The 17,497-nt window shown below is 46.6% G+C and overlaps 1 protein-coding gene across 2 annotated transcripts in view; it reads left to right on the top strand.

Annotated features, from left to right (window-relative positions):
- tk2 (thymidine kinase 2) overlaps nt 1-17,256 on the top strand; it is a 29,067-nt gene extending 11,811 nt beyond the window's left edge. Inside the window, exons 5-10 of one of the 2 annotated variants that reach the window (XM_067998171.1) lie at nt 3,378-3,467; nt 4,159-4,232; nt 6,229-6,317; nt 11,982-12,061; nt 14,728-14,808; nt 15,614-17,256. In XM_067998171.1, the coding sequence (XP_067854272.1) occupies nt 3,378-3,467; nt 4,159-4,232; nt 6,229-6,317; nt 11,982-12,061; nt 14,728-14,808; nt 15,614-15,721 (522 nt within the window). In that variant the 3' untranslated portion in view covers nt 15,722-17,256. The remainder of the gene's footprint in view (nt 1-3,377; nt 3,468-4,158; nt 4,233-6,228; nt 6,318-11,981; nt 12,062-14,727; nt 14,809-15,613) is intronic. The other variant, XM_067998172.1, reaches the window with a different exon arrangement.
- The last annotated feature ends 241 nt before the right edge of the window (nt 17,257-17,497 follow it).

The raw sequence follows: 17,497 nt of genomic DNA, 5'->3' as shown, positions 1-17,497 counted from the left end.
TGAGGTCCTGCTTTTTAACTTATTTCCTAACTCCTTATATTCTGCTTGCAGGACCTCATCCCTCTTTTTACCGATGTCGTTGGTACCGATGTGTACCACGACCTCTGGCTGTTCACCCTCCCCCTTCAGAATGTCCTGCAGCCGCTCACTGACATCCATGACCCTGGCACCAGGGAGGCAACATACCATCCTGGAATCACGTTTGCAGCCGCAGAAACGCCTGTCTGCTCCCCTAAATGTAGAATCCCCTCTCTCAATTGCTCTCTCGACCTTTCTCCTCCCTCCCCCTGTACAGCTGAGCCACCTAGGGTGCTCTGGTCTTGGCTCTGGCTGCACTCCCCAGATGAAGATACCCCGCCAGGTGTATCTTCATCGATTCACATGTCTTCTGCCCCGTCTGGGGTGACCTCTTGGACTCCTCGTCCTCAGTCCTGCTCTGCCTGGGGCCACTTCTATTGATCTGGATCGCTCGTCAAAGTTACGTTACTCCTGCTAAGTCTCTACAATCTGTTACCAGTGCGGGGTGCTTCTTTTTATGCCCCTTTTGGGGTCTCCCAAAAAGGTGAGGTGTCCAATGGTGCCTCGAGTTCTTTGTTTCTTTAAGGAGATAGGGTCAGCCTCCCCACCATCTCCCACTTTTCAGGGGTCTGCACAAACAACTAGTGTCCCACCTCTGGCCTTAACCAATCATCACCTTACACAGTGGCTGAAGACTGTTTCTGCCTTTGGCAAGGCTGGGCATCCATCTTCCTCCGGCCTTGTTTGACTCCTCCAGCTTCCAGGCCAGGTATCCTGGACCAGCCTGTAAGGCTTCATTGTTTTCAACTACGCAGCATTTGATAAGAGTCCCAGCTCTAACCGAGACAAGGATATGTGTTTGTTTAATCTTTTAGCATGTTCATGTAAACTGGCCAGACGGCGGAATGCGCGCGCGCGCGCACACACACACACACACACACACACACACACACACACACACACTCCTACAGTAGGCAGGTGTCCGAGGAGCAGACCCTACATGTAGGGACCTACAACTGACGGAGCTCGCTGAGATAAGATGGGGCAAGGCCATAGAATGAATGGAAGTTGAGGATGAAGATCTTAAAGTCAGGATGCACTGCAGCAACTCGCCAAGGCTTCTTCGACAGCATCTCCCAAACCCGCGACCTCCACCACCTAGAAGGACAAGGGCAGCAAGTGAATGGGAACACCATCTAACACCAAGTTCCTCTCCAAGTTGCACTCACCATCGTGACTTGGACATAAGAACATAAGAAATAGGAGCAGGAGTCGGCCATACGGCCCCTCGAACCTGCTCCGCCATTCAATAAGACCATGGCTGATCTTCAACCTCACCTCCACTTTCCTGCCCGATCCCCATAATCCCTTGATTTCCCCTAGAGTCCAAAAATCTATTGCTGTCAACCTTAAATATACTCAATGACTGAGCATCCACAGGCCTCTGGGGTAGAGAAGTCCAAAGATTCGCAACACTCTGAGTGAAGAAATTCCTCCTCTTCTCAGTCTTAAATGGCCGAACCCCTTATCCTGCGACTATGCCCTGGTCCTAGACTCTCCAGCCAGGGGAAACAACCTCTCGGCCTCTACCCTGTCAAGCACTCTCAGAATCTGTATATTTTAATGAGATCACCTCTAATTCTTCTAAACTCCAGAGAGAATAGGCCCATTCCACTCAACGTTTATCGGCCGTTCCTTCACTGTCGCAGGGTCAAAATCCTGGAACTCCCTTCCTAACAGCACTGTGGGAGCACCTTCACCACATTGACTGCAGTGGTTCAAGAAGGCAGCTCACCACCACCACCTTCTCAAGGGTAACTAGGGATGGGCAATAAATTCCAGCCTTGCCAATGACGGCCACATTCCAAGAATGAATTTGAAAAAAAATCACTTTGGCACTAGGTTGGTAGCTGAGCGTGTCTAAATGGGGGTGGGGGGAGGGTGTGGGTGAGGACACGGGCTGTAACGTTTAGGAGGAGTTGCAGTGTACGGGGGCAGAGTCCAGCAAGTAGAGCAATCGAGTCTCATGATAATAATGGTGTGGCAAAGGGCATTGGCAGCAGACAGGGGAAGAAGGTCGGGCAGAAGTGGGCCAAAGCACAGGGGTAATAGGAAACGGTCATGGTGTTGGGTGGGATCTGGGGTTCAGCAGTACACAGCGATCCCAAAACTTTAGGCTTGGCCTGAGGGAACAGCTGGGGAGATTGATGCTGCTACGGCTAGTGCTGAACTTGTGTTTGAAGGGGCTGAAGAGGCTGACTTCAGTTTTAATCACCTCAGTAATGAAGGTTATCAACTTTCCCTACATGACAGCAGTTACTGCACTTCAAAAAGTAATTTATTGATGGTGAAGTGCCTGGAGATGATTCTATATAAATAGAATGGAGTGGAGAGACCGGAGAAGCTGGGATTGTTCTCCTTGGAGCAGAGAAGGTTAAGGGGAGATTTGATAGAGGTGTTCAAAATTACGAAGGGTTTTGATAGAGTAAATAAAGAGAAACTGTTTCCAGTGGCAGGAGGGTCGGTAACCAGAGGACACAGATTTAAGTTAACTGGCAAAAGAACCAATGTTCCTCACAGAATCATAGAAGGAGGCCATTCAGCCCATCGAGTCCACGCCAGCTCTCTGCAAGAATGTTGAGTGTTTTTAATTCATTCTCTGGATGTGGGCGTCGCTGGCAAGGCTGGCATTTATTGCCCACCCCTAGTTGCCCTGAGAAGGCGGTGGTGGGCCTTTTTCTTGAAATGATGCAACTGAGTGGTTTGCTAGGCCACTTCAGAGGGCAGTCAAGAGTCAATCACATTGGTGTGGGACTGGAGTCACACATAGGCCCAGACCGGGTAAGGACGGCAGGTTTCCTTCCCTAAAGGACATTAGTGAACCAGTTGGGGTTTTTACGAAAATCCACTTTTACCAATACTAGTTTTTTAAAAAAAAACTGAATTCCAATTCTCAAATTGCCGTTGTGGGATTTGAACTCGCGTTCTCTGGATTTATTAGTCCGGTAACATCATCACGACATGATCTATGCTGTAGGAAATCGCCCCCGATTCCTAATTTTGACCCCTTGTCCCCCACCAATGACACTGACTTTCTGGGGACAGTTCTATTGGCACACCCAAGTGACCAATCGTCCTGCTTGAGCCTAGTGAGTGAGTGGCGAAAGGCTATTCGACTGTGGGTGGCAGACGAGCCCACCCTTTCCTCTGACCCCATTTTCCAGCAGGGGGTACCAGATGCCAGTCGGGAGCCCTGGTCAACTTTTCTCTTTCTCCCCAACCCCCCCCCCCCCCCCCCCCCCCCCCCGGGGAGGCTTAGCTTTCAAGATTTATGCATGCCTAAATAATTTTGTCGGCAGGGTCTGATGTATGAAGATTGCTCGCGGTGGGCGATTACGTTACAGAGCTACGTACAACTCACTATGTTGCAGCAGCACACTCTGCCCCAGGTATGTACAGGATGCTGAAAGTATGCCATTTTATTTAAAAAGTTATTTTCACCTGCAGCTTCTGTACTAAGAATTTACTCAACATTTAAACTTGTATAGAACCTTGGTGAGACCACACTTGGAGCACTCTGCACAGTTCTGGTCTCCATAATTACAAAAAGGATGTAGAGGCACTGGAGAAGGTGCAAAAAAAAGATTTTGATACCCGAACTGAGAGGTTATAACGATCGGGAATGGCTGAACAGGCTGGGGCTCTTTTCTCTAGAAAAGAGAAGGAGGAGGGGTGACCTGATAGAGGTCTTTAAAATTATGAAGGGGTTCAATAGGGTAGACGTAGAGAAGCTGTTTCCACATGTGGGGGGAGTCCGAAACGAGGGGTCATAAATATAAGAGAGTCACTAATAAATCCAATAGGGAATTCAGGAGAAATTTCTTTACCCAGAGAGTGGTGAGAATGTGGAACTCGATACCACAAGGAGCAGTTAAGGCGAATAGTGTAGATGCATTTAAGGGGAAGCTCGATAAACACATGAGGGAGAAAGGAATAGAAGGATATGCTGATAGGGTGAGATGAAGAGAGGTGGGAGGAGGCCCGTGTGGAGCATAAACACCGACATAGATCTGTTGGGCCGAATGGCCTGTTTCTGTGCTGTAAATTCTTTTGTGGTTCTTTAACGTTTGTCATTCTAAGACGGCGCCGATCCGAATGATCGAGAGGTCCATTTACAGCGCCAAGTACATCTTCGTGGAGAATCACTACCAAAGGTAGGTGCTCCTGGGCAGGTGGACAAGGCCATCTTGTGTGTATGTTGTTTTTTTTGCCCTGTGGTTAGGAAAGCCAAGTGAAATTGAACGGGGAATGAGCTAAATGGGAAGGTTTCTAATCTTTCTGTTCAGATTCCTCCATAGCTTCGCCCCTCCCTATCTCTGTAATCTCCTACAATCCTCCGAGATCTCTGCGTTCCTCCAATTCGGGCCTTTTGCGCGTCCCCCACTCCCTTCGCTCGGTACCTCAACTGCCTAGGCCCTAAGCTCTGGAATTCCCTCCCTAAACCCTTCCACCTCTCTCTTCTAGTTTCTTTTAAGATGCTTCTTAAAACCTACCTCTTCGACCAACCTTTTGGACACCTCCCCTTATGTGGCTCGGTGTCAACAGAGTTAATCCAGGCAAATTATTCATTGTTCTGAAGGGTTCAAATCCCAGGAGAGAGGTTTAGAATGTCCATAAATTTTCAAAGGGAATTAGTTGCTTGAAAAAGAGAAATATTACAGGATGTTGGGAGAGAGCAGGAGAGTAGAACTAGACTGGTGGGCTCATGTGGAGGAAAACACCAGCACAGATTCAATGGGCCGAATGGCCTGTATATCTATCTGCTGGAACATTCTGCGATTCCAGGATGTTAAAGACTGAGAAGTAGTCATGAGCTGGCACTGAGCTTGGCCTTTAAAAGGCTGTAAATTGGAGGTGAGGGGATCCATGGGTCTGAAAGAATGAGGTAGAGTTGGAGATAGTTGGTTTCAACACGGCGAAGAAGCAGGGAGAGGCTGGTTATTTTCCTATCTTCACGCTCTTCCCTTGCTGAACAGGGTGAAGTAGTGGGAGGATTCGCAGGCTGATTAACAGTCCGACAGGGTGGCATAGAAAATAGGAGCAGGAGTAGGCCATTCGGCCCTTCGAACCTGCTCTGCCATTCAATATGATCATGTTGATCCTCTATCTCAATACCATATTCCTGCTCTCTCCCCATACCCCTTGATGCCTTTTGTGTCTAGAAATATATCTGTCTCCTTCTTAAATATATTCAGTGATTGGCCTCCACTGCCTTCTGTGGTAGAGAATTCCACAGGTTCACCACCCTCTGAATGAAGAAATTTCTCCTCATCTCGGTTCTAAATGTCCGACCCCGTATCCTGAGACTGGGACCCCTCGTTGTCGTTGTTTTCGTATCTTCACGCTCTTCCCTTGCTGAACATTGTGAAGTAGGCAAAGGATTTACAAGCTGATTAACAGTCTGACAGGGTGGCGTTCTCGTTATTTTTGTATCTTTGCACTCTTCCCTTGCTGAACAGTGTGAGGATTCACAGGCTGGTTAACAGTCTGACAGGCCGTGATGTGAAGGCTCCTTCTACGGCCGTAACCATCTTTATACCAGCTGATGGGGGTGGGGGTTAGTCCTATACGGCGGGAGGGTTTTATGGGGTCCCATGACCCGTATGATGGGGGGGGAGGGGGAGGGGGACACTCACTCCCACCGGACTTGAGTATCCCGCTGGATGTCAACCCAGAGCCGGAGCTCCGGTCTCCACTCGCTGGGACCGTCTGGAGCGGGTATCGAACCTTCTGACTCCGAGGCGGGAATGCCGTCACTAAGCCAAAGGCTCACTGCAGGGAGTGGTAATAGTGATATCTAACATGGCGACAGGAGTAGGCTATTTAGTCCCTCGAGCCTGTTCCGCCATTCAATTAGATCACGGCTGACCTGTATCTCAACCCCATTTACCCACCTTTGCTCCATATCCCTCGATACCCTCACCCAACAAAAATCTATCGACCTCAGTCTTGAAAGCTCCAATTGACCCCCAGCATCAACAGGCTTTTGGGAGAGAGTTAGTTCCAGATTTCCACCCCACTTTGTGTGGAAAAGTACTTCCTGATTTCACTCCTGAACGTCCTGCCTCTAATTTTAAGATTGTGCCCTCCTTTTGTTCTGGACTCCCCCCACCAGAGGAACGAGGAATAACTGGTCTTATCTTTACTCAGCTCCATAATGCCGGCCGTGGACTATGCCGTGCTGTCCGAGTGGTTTGATTGGATCGTGAAGAACAACAACATTCCAATTGATTTGATTGGTAAGAGCCAGTGACGAATGGGGTGAAGCTTGGGATTGAGGGGCCGGGGGAGGGGCCGGGGGAGGGGCCGGGGGAGGGGGTGGGGGTGGGGGTGGGGCCTGTTCCCTTCAGTACAATCAAAGCACCATTTAGTGTCTGTGTACATTATAAATACACAATGAGCTGTATCCCCTTAGACACGCTATTGGGACCTGCTATTTAGAGTTATAAGATACATGGCATTTCTATGTTTACAATATAGACAGGAGTCGCTGCCCACTATGAAGGCAGCCTTCGACCGGGTGTGGCATCGAGGAGCCCTCACCGTGCTGATATGTCAGAGGGCGAACCCCCCCCCCGCCAAATAGCTGGAGTCTAGACCTGACGCAAAGGAAGATGGTAGTGATTGTTGGAAGCCAATCATCACAGCCCCCGGACATCGCTGCAGGAGTTCCTCAGGGAAGTGTCCTTGGCCCAACCATCAATGACCTTCCCTCCAATATAAAGTCAAGGGTGGGGCTGGTCTCTGATGATTCCACAGTGTTCAGCTCCATTCATAGCTCCTCCGATAATGAAGCAGCCCATGCCAGCCTACAGCAGGACTTGGATGACATCCAGACTTGGTCTGACAGGTGGCAAGGAATATAAGTGTTGCTATTTATATTGTACACCATATATTACACTCCCTGTATCTATATTGTACACCATATATTACACTCCCTGTATCTATATTGTACACCATATATTACACTCCCTGTATCTATATTGTACACCATATATTACACTCCCTGTATCTATATTGTACACCATATATTACACTCCCTGTATCTATATTGTACACCATATATTACACTCCCTGTATCTATATTGTACACCATATATTACACTCCCTGTATCTATATTGTACACCATATATTACACTCCCTGTATCTATATTGTACACCATATATTACACTCCCTGTATCTATATTGTACACCATATATTACACTCCCTGTATCTATATTGTACACCATATATTACACTCCCTGTATCTATATTGTACACCATATATTACACTCCCTGTATCTATATTGTACACCATATATTACACTCCCTGTATCTATATTGTGCACCATATATTACATCCCCTGTAGCTATATTGTGCACCATATATTACATCCCCTGTAGCTATATTGTACACTGTATATTACATCCCCTGTATCGATATTGTGCACCATATATTATGTCCCCAGTATCTGTTGTACACTATATATTACGTTCCCTGTATCTACATTGTACACCATATATTACACTCCCTGTATCTATATTGTGCACCATATATTACACTCCCTGTATCTATATTGTACACCATATATTACACTCCCTGTATCTATATTGTACACCATATATTACACTCGGCTCCAGACCTCATTACAGCCTTGGTCCAAACATGGACAAAAGAGCTGAATTCCAGAGGTGAGGTGAGAGTGACTGCCCTTGACATCAAGGCAGCATTTGACCGAGTGTGGCACCAAGGAGCCCTAGTAAAATTGAAGTCAATGGGAATCAGGGGGAAAACTCTCCAGTGGCTGGAGTCATACCTAGCACAAAGGAAGATGGTAGTGGTTGTTGGAGGCCAATCATCTCAGCCCCAGGGCATTGCTGCAGGAGTTCCTCAGGGCAGTGTCCTAGGCCCAACCATCTTCAGCTGCTTCATCAATGACCTTCCCTCCATCATAAGGTCAGAAATAGGGATGTTCGCTGATGACTGCACAGTGTTCAGTTCCATTCGCAACCCCTCAGATAATGAAGCAGTCCGAGCCCGCATGCAGCAAGACCTGGACAACATCCAGGCTTGGGCTCATAAGTGGCAAGTAACATTCGCACCAGATAAGTGCCAGGCAATGACCATCTCCAACAAGAGAGAGTCTAACCACCTCCCCTTGACATTCAACGGCATTACCATCGCCGAATCCCCCACCATCAACATCCTGGGGGTCACCATTGACCAGAAACTTAACTGGACCAGCCATATAAATACTGTGGCTACGAGAGCAGGTCAGAGGCTGGGTATTCTGCGGCGAGTGACTCCCCTCCTGACTCCCCAAAGCCTTTCCACCATCTACAAGGCACAAGTCAGGAGTGTGATGGAATACTCTCCACTTGCCTGGATGAGTGCAGCTCCAACAACACTCAAGAAGCTCAACACCATCCAAGATAAAGCAGCCCGCTTGATTGGCACCCCATCCACCACCCTAAACATTCACTCCCTTCACCACCGGCGCACTGTGGCTGCAGTGTGCACCATCCACAGGATGCACTGCAGCAACTCGCCAAGGCTTCTTCGACAGCACCTCCCAAACCCGCGACCTCTACCACCTAGAAGGACAAGGGCAGCAGGCACATGGGAACAACACCACCTGCACGTTCCCCTCCAAGTCACACACCATCCCGACTTGGAAATATATCGCCGTTCCTTCATTGTCGCTGGGTCAAAATCCTGGAACTCCCTTCCTAACAGCACTGTGGGAGAACCGTCACCACACGGACTGCAGCGGTTCAAGAAGGCGGCTCACCACCACCTTCTCAAGGGCAATTAGGGATGGGCAATAAATGCCGGCCTTGCCAGCGACGCCCACATCCCGTGAACGAATAAAAAAAAACTCCCTGTATCTATATTGTACACCATATATTACACTCCCTGTATCTATATTGTACACCATATATTACACTCCCTGTATCTATATTGTACACCATATATTACACTGCCTGTATCTATATTGTACACCATATATTACACTCCCTGTATCTATATTGTGCACCATATATTACATCCCCTGTAGCTATATTGTACACCATATATTACACTCCCTGTATCTATATTGTACACCATATATTACACTCCCTGTATCTATATTGTACTCCATATATTACACTCCCTGTATCTATATTGTACACCATATATTACACTGCCTGTATCTATATTGTACACCATATATTACATTCCCTGTATCTATATTGTGCACCATATATTACATCCCCTGTAGCTATATTGTACACTGTATATTACGTCCCCTGTATCGATATTGTGCACCGTATATTACGTCCCCTGTATCGATATTGTGCACCATATATTATGTCCCCAGTATCTGTTGTGCACCATATATTATGTCCCCAATATCTATGTTGTACACCATATATTACACTCCCTATATTTATATTGTACACCATATATTACACTCCCTGTATCTATATTGTACACCATATATTACACTGCCTGTATCTATATTGTACACCATATATTACACTCCCTGTATCTATATTGTGCACCATATATTACATCCCCTGTAGCTATATTGTACACCATATATTACACTCCCTGTATCTATATTGTACACCATATATTACACTCCCTGTATCTATATTGTACACCATATATTACACTCCCTGTATCTATATTGTACTCCATATATTACACTCCCTGTATCTATATTGTACTCCATATATTACACTCCCTGTATCTATATTGTACACCATATATTACACTCCCTGTATCTATATTGTGCACCATATATTACATCCCCTGTAGCTATATTGTACACTGTATATTACGTCCCCTGTATCGATATTGTGCACCGTATATTACGTCCCCTGTATCGATATTGTGCACCATATATTATGTCCCCAATATCTATGTTGTACACCATATATTACACTCCCTATATTTATATTGTACACCATATATTACACTCCCTGTATCTATATTGTACACCATATATTACACTCCCTATACCTATATTGTACACCATATATTACACTCCCTATACCTATATTGTACACCATATATTACATTCCCTATATCTATAATGTATACATTATATTGTGTCCCCTATATTCATGAACACTTTATTTTGTGACCCCTGTATTTATAATTTTACACATTATGTCCCCTATTTTCATAATCTATCTTGGGTACTGTATGGGGAGAGAGAGAGACTCAAAAGTTAAGTTGCAAACCAAATGTTGAACAATGTGGAGAGACTAGAGAAGTGGGGATTGTTCTCCTTCGAGCAGAGAAGGTTGGGAGGAAGATTTGATGGAGGTTTTCAGAATTGTGGGGGGGTTTTGATCGGGCGCAACTATTTCCACTGGCAGGAGGGTCAGTAACCAGAGGACACAGATTGAAGATAATTGGCAAAAGAACCAGAGGGGGAGATGAGGATTTTTTTTTACTCAGCGAGTTGTTATGATCTGGAACGCGCTGCCTGAAAGGGCAGTGGAAGCAGATTCAATAATAACTTCCAAAAGGGAATTAGATAAATACTTGAAGGGGAAACATTTGCAGGGCTATGGGGAAAGAGCAGGGGAGTGGGACTAATTGGATAGCTCTTTCAAAGAGCTGGCACAGGCACGATGGGCCGAATGGCCGCCTTCTGCAGTGTAAGATTCTACCATATTAAAAGGACATCATTTGGAACTGAGCGTTGGAACACACACACTCAATTGCTAGAGACCCCCGGTCTGTACTGTGTTAGCTGATCTCAGCCAGGCCAGAGGTAGGGGGTCTACAATTGGTCTTGGTACCCTGGGTTAGGGAGGGGTAATTTCGGAGTTGCCACCCTCTGGTTTCTATTTCAATGATCCCCCCCCCCCCCCCCACTCTAACACAACTGCTGGAAAATGTGCATGTGTCGATAGAATCATAGAATGATACTGCACAGAAGGAGGCCATTCAGCCCATTGTGCTGGTTCTTTGAAAGAGCTATCCAATTAGTCCCACTCCCCTGCTCTTTCCCCCATAGCCCTGCAATTTTTTCTCCTTCAAGTATTTATCCAATTCCCTTTTGAAAGTTACTGTTGAATCTGCTTCCACCGCCCTTTCAGGCAGCGCGTTCCAGATCATAACAACTCACTGCATACATTTTTTTTTTCCTCATGTCGCCTCTGGTTCTTTTGCCGATCACCTTAAATCTGTGTCCTCTGGTTACCGACCCTCCTGCCACTGAAAACAGTTTTTCCTTATTTATTCTGATTTTGAACACCTCTATCAAATCTCCCCTTAACCTTCTCTGCTCTAAGAAGAACAACCCCAGCTTCTCCAGTCTCTCCACATAACTGAAGTCCCTCATCCCTGGTACCATTCTAGTAAATCTCCTCTGCACCCTCTCTAAGGCCTTGACATCCTTCCTAAAGTGTGGTGCCCAGAATTGAACACAATACTTCAGCTGGTTCCTAACCAGTATTATAAAGGTTTAGCATCACTTCCTTGCTTTTGTACTTTATGCCTCTGTTTTTTTAAAAAAAAACTAGGATCCCATATGCCTTTTTAACATCCTTCTCAAGTTGTCCTGCCACCTTCAAAGACTTGTACACCCCCAGGTGTCTCTATTCTTGCACTCCCTTTAAAATGGTACCATTTAGTTTATATTGCTCAAGTTCAACTGTGATGCCTTCTATAGTCGAATGACACTCGCTGTCTAGGCCCAACATGTGAAGAGCAGCCACGCGTTGAGCCAAGGCAGCGAGCATTCCCCAGTGCGCGCTAAAACTGTACACCAGCGAGAGGCGGAAATTCAGGATGTGGGGGGGGGGGTGCGGGGGTGGTGAAAGGAGATAAGAAATTGGCAGGGGATAAAAAGAAGGCCTCTCTTGTATTTTACAAGGATCCTAACAAATGTCAACTCCTCAATCTCCTTCCTTCTCAGTGTACCTGCAGACCACTCCAGAGACCTGTTACCAGAGACTGAAGACCAGGTGTCGGAAGGAAGAGAAAGTCATTCCCTTGGTAAGAAGGAAAGTTCTGAAGGGTTTGGATGGGGTAAACAGGAAAAGGCTATCTCCTCTGGCTGGGGAGTCTATGATGAGGGATCATTATCATTATGGCATCATAGCAAGGTTTGCAGCATGGAAGGAGGCCCATCGAGTCCGTGCCGGCTCTATGCAAGAGCAATCCAGCTGGTGCCACTCCCAGACTCTAGCCCCGTAGCCCTGCAAAATGTTTCCTTTTCAAGTATTTATCCAGTTCCCTTTTGAAGGCCATGATTGAATCTGCCTCCACTACCCCCTCAGGCAGTGCATTCCAGATCATAACCACTCACTGTGTAAAAATGTTTATCCTCATGTCACCTTTGGTTCTTTTGCCAATCACTTTAAATCTATGTCCTTTGGTTCTTGACCCTTCTACCTATGGGAACAGTTTCTCTCTATCTACTCTGTCTAGACTCTTCATGATTTTGAATACCTCTATCAAATCTCCTCTCAACCTTCTCTGTTCCAAGGAGAACAACCCCAGCTTCTCCAGTCTATCCACGTAACTAAAGTCCCTCATCCCTGGAAACATTCTAGTAAATCTCTTCTGCATTCTCTCTAAGGCCTTCTTATCTTTCCTAAAGTGCGGTGCACCGGAACGGGACATAATACTCCAATTGTGGCCGAACCAGTGTTTTATGATGGTTCATCATGACATCCTTGCTTTTGTACTCTATGCCTCTTTATAAAGCCCAGGATCACGTATGCTATTTTGACTGCTTTCTCAATCCACCCTGCCACCTTCAACGATTTGTGCACATATACCCCCAGATCTCTCTGTTCTTGTACCCCTTTTAGAGTTGTTCCCTCTAGTTTATATTGCCTTTCCTCGTTCTTCCTACCGAAATGTATAACCTCACATTTTTCTGCGTTAAATTTCATCTGCCATGTGTCCGCCCATGCCACCAGCCTGTCTATATCCTCTTGAAGTCTATCACTATCCTCCTCACTGTTCACTACACTACCAAGTTTTGTGTCATCTGCAAATTTGAAAATTGTACCCTGTACACCCAAGTCCAAGTCATTAATATATATCAAGAAAAGCAGTGGTCCCAGCACCAACCCCTGAGGAACACCACTGTACACCTCCCTCCAGTCCGAAAAGCAACCGTTCACCACTACTCTCTGTTTCCTGTCACTTAGCCAATTCTGTATCCATGCTGCTACTGCCCCTTTTATTCCATGGGCTTCAATCTTGATGACAAGCCTATTATGCGGCAAACGCCTTTTGAAAGTCCATATACTCCACATCAACTGCATTACCATCATCTACCCCCTCTGTTACCTCATCAAAAAAACTCTAAGAAGTTAGTTAAACACGATTTGCCTTTAACAAATCCGTGCTGGCTTTCCCTAATCGATCCACACTTGTCCAAGTGATCATCCGGGATAGAATTAACAATCGATTCTAAAAGGTTATTCATCATCGATCGTCAATCATCCCCACCCAACAACAACATCTATTTATTCAGTGCCTTTAATGTAGAAAAACGTTTGAAGGGTCTTCGTAGAGACCTGAGGAAAGACCAGACCCCTATCCAAAGAAGGGGAGAGTAGGAGGGGTGACCAAAAACTTGTTCAAAGAATTGGATTTTAAGGAGGGTCTAAAAGGAGGAGAGGGAGGTGGAGCTGCCGAGTGTTTTAGTGGCTGATGGCATGGCCGCCAATGGTTGGACGTTGAAAGAGGGGCAAGGTCGTGCGTAAGAGGCCAGAAGAACAGAGAATTTAGGGGTGGGGGTTTTTGTGCTGGAAAGGTTACAAAGATAGGGGCGAGTCCATGGAGGGATTTAAACACAAGGATGAGAATTTTAAATTTGAGGTGATGGGGGACTAGGTCCCATTGTAGATCAGTGAGCACGGGGGTGATGGGCATGTGGAATTAGGTGCGAGATAAGCTACAGGCAGTAGAGTTTTGGATGAGCTCAAGTTTATAGAGGGTGAAAGGTGGGAGGTCGGCCAAGAGACCACTGGAATAGTTGAGCCTGGAGATGGCAAAATCATGGATGAGGGTTTCAGTGGCAGATGGTCTGAGGCCAGGAGCGGAGGCGGAATTTTTTTTTGATGGAATGGATTTTGGGATTGGAAACTGAGCTCTGGGTTGAATGGGAGACTGAAATTGCAAACAGTCTGGTTCAGCCTGAGACTTTGGCTCAGGAGGAGGATGGAATCGGCAGTGAGGTTACAGAGTTTGTACCAAAGACGATGGCTTCAGTTGTTCAGATGTTCGCCAGTGTTTAGCTGGAGCATATTGGGATCAATGTGATAGGGATCAGAGAGGCCCCCAGGTTCCACTCCGTGTCTGTGCTGGGGACGGCCTCGAGGAACTTGAGCTTAAGGATGGGGGAAATCAGCCAGGGTTCGTGCTCCTGATCACTATCTGAACCCCCGACCCCACCCACTGGAAACTGTGTGTGTTTACGTCAGGTGAGAACAGGAGCAGTCTTAGTTGTGATGCCCCTCGTGGTTGAATAGCTCACCAACAAACTTGAAGAATGGCCACTCAGGAGGCAAGGTACCAGAGGGCGCCTGATGCCCACGGGGCTGTGCCCCAGCAAGGACCCAGCGCCTTCAGGAGAGGAAGGGCAGGAAAATTGCTTCCATTTAATGAATTACTCTCACTGCTTGCTGTGTTCCCTTTGTCAGGAGTATTTGGAAACTCTCCATCAGCTTTATGAAGACTGGTTGATCAGACAGACTTCCTTCAAAGTACCTGCCCCAGTGCTGGTGAGTTATTTAATGCATTACTAACTCACAAGGTCTAATAAGGGTGAAGTGGAGCTGGCTGTAATGACTGGTGTTGTAATGAGAGGGGAATTGGCTGTAATGGTTGGTGTTGTAATGAGGGTGGAGAGGAGCTGACTGTAATGGTTGGTGTTGTAATGGGGTGGAGAGGAGCTGACTGTAATGGTTGGTGTTGTAATGAGGGTGGAGTGGAGCTGACTGTAATGGTTGGTGTTGTAATGGGAGTGGAGAGGAGCTGACTGTAATGGTTGGTGTTGTAATGAGGATGGAGTGGAGCTGACTGTAATGGTTGGTGTTGTAATGAGGGTGGAGTGGAGCTGACTGTAATGGTTGGTGTTGTAATGAGGGTGGAGTGGAGCTGACTGTAATGGTTGGTGTTGTAATGGGAGTGGAGAGGAGCTGACTGTAATGGTTGGTGTTGTAATGAGGATGGAGTGGAGCTGACTGTAATGGTTGGTGTTGTAATGAGGGTGGAGTGGAGCTGACTGTAATGGTTGGTGTTGTAATGGGGGTGGAGAGGAGCGGACTGTAATGGTTGGTGTTGTAATGAGGGTGGAGAGGAGCTGACTGTAATGGTTGGTGTTGTAATGGGAGTGGAGAGGAGCTGACTGTAATGGTTGGTGTTGTAATGAGGGTGGAGTGGAGCTGACTGTAATGGTTGGTGTTGTAATGAAGGTGGAGTGGAGCTGACTGTAATGGTTGGTGTTGCACAATGGACGTTTTGAGTGCCTCCTGTCTTCAGGGCTGTGCAGTGTCCCCCTTTCTCACTGTTAATACTCTCTCCTAGGTGATCCCTGCAGACCACGATCTTCACAAGATGCTGAAACAGTATGAAGACTACACAGATAAGATCCTGTCCTGCAGTCACACAAAGTCCTCTGGAAACTGCACATAGCAGCAAAGAGGAGTAATTAAATCCACGACACACACATTCATGGCGTGCGAACAAAAAAGACGCCACCTCTTTAAAATTTTAACTCTATCGCCATTTCTGTTAAGTCAAATCATCCTCCAGTTCGACTGCGTATTCTGGCTGCTTCTTGTGCTCTCTGCTGGTCATCCAGCTGTCCTGTTCCTGCACTATTCCTGTAGCATTCCCATTCTGAGGGAAATGTTACATTCCGCACTTATTACAGGATGGGGGTTGGGCAGTTTTAAGCGAAATTGTGACGGGAGTCGGACAGACACTGCTACCATGTAACTTGTTTTATTTTTTTATTTAAATGAAAACTCGATTCCTAATATGGCTCAGCATCTACTGAACAAGTGGAAGGTGTTACCTAGAATTGCATTACATAGAACTTACAGCACAGGAACAGGCCATTCGGCCCAACTGGTCTGTGCTGGTGTTTATTCTCCACACGAGCCTCCTCCCTCCCTACTCCATCTCACCCTATCAGCATATCCTTCTATTCCTTTCTCCCTCTTGTGTTTATCGAGCTTCCCCTTAAATGTATCTACACTATTCGCCTCAACTACTCCTTGCGGTAGTGAGCTCCACATTCTCACCACTCTCTGGGTAAAGAAGTTTCTCCTGAATTCCCTACTGGATTTATTATTGATTATTTTATATTTATGACCCCTGGTTTTGGATTCCCCCCCCCACAAGTGGAAACATCTTCACTAAGAAGGGCAGTGAGGGGTGGAGTCATGAACCCCCTGTTCCTGCCTGTGTACAGGGACCTCCCAATGGGATGCGGAACAACACAGACCAGGAATGCCTCCAGTTCGATCCCTGAGCTGTTAAAGAAAGAAGTTGCATTTATGTAACACCTTTCATGGCATCTTAAAGCATATTACAGTCAATGAAGTATTGTCACTGTTGCAATGTAGGCAGTCAATTTGCGCACAGCAAGATCCCACAAACAGCAATGTGAAAAATGACCAGATAATGTATTTTTTTAATTGAGGGATAAATATTGGCTACGACACCAGGGAGAACTCCCTTGCTCTTCTTCGAAATACTGGCCGCGGGATCTTTCTCTGCCCACTTGAGAGGGGCAGACGGGGCCTCGGTTTAACGTCTCGTCCGAAAGACGGCCTTCTCTGACGGTGCAGCACTCCCCCAGTACTGCACTGGGAGTGTCGGCCTGGATTATGTGCTCAAGTCTCTGGAGTGGGACTTGAACCCACAAACCTTCTGACTGAGAGGCGAGAGTGTTACCCACTGAGTCACAACAACCTGTCATCACAGGAATGAAGACAGGGTGAGTTAGTGAGGGATTACTGGCTCCCATTGGATCTGAGAGCACCATCAGGAGGGAAGGGACAAAGAAACCATAAGGGAAGGGTGTTTATTCTCTGCTTCATAATAAAGCACTTTCTCTACATCGCTGGCACAGGCCCTGAGCTCATTTTATTTACATCAAGATTTTTTTATATGTATATTGTGTTTACATAATACATTATTAAATAGTTTTAATTTGTTAATCTATCGTTACAGAAGCTCTGATTTTCCAAACTCTCTCCGTGGGTGGAACCGTCGATGTACTGAGACACAGAGTAGGAGGCTACGGGTTTGGTTCTTGGTCTGGGGGGGGGTGTCAAAGCAGCATTTGGGACACTGTAGTTGGTGTCGATGCCCCCGGGGCTTGGGAGGTCAAAAATCAGCCAGGGTATCTACCCCCCCACCCCCTGCGCCTGATCGCTGTTTGGCGGTTACTGTGGGGAA

The sequence above is a fragment of the Heptranchias perlo genome, chromosome 16 (genome assembly GCF_035084215.1).
Source record: "Heptranchias perlo isolate sHepPer1 chromosome 16, sHepPer1.hap1, whole genome shotgun sequence".
In the NCBI taxonomy this organism is placed as follows: Eukaryota; Metazoa; Chordata; class Chondrichthyes; order Hexanchiformes; family Hexanchidae; genus Heptranchias; species Heptranchias perlo.
The sequence above is the reverse complement of the archived record's forward strand: the minus strand, read 5'-3'. Positions and strand labels throughout refer to the sequence as shown.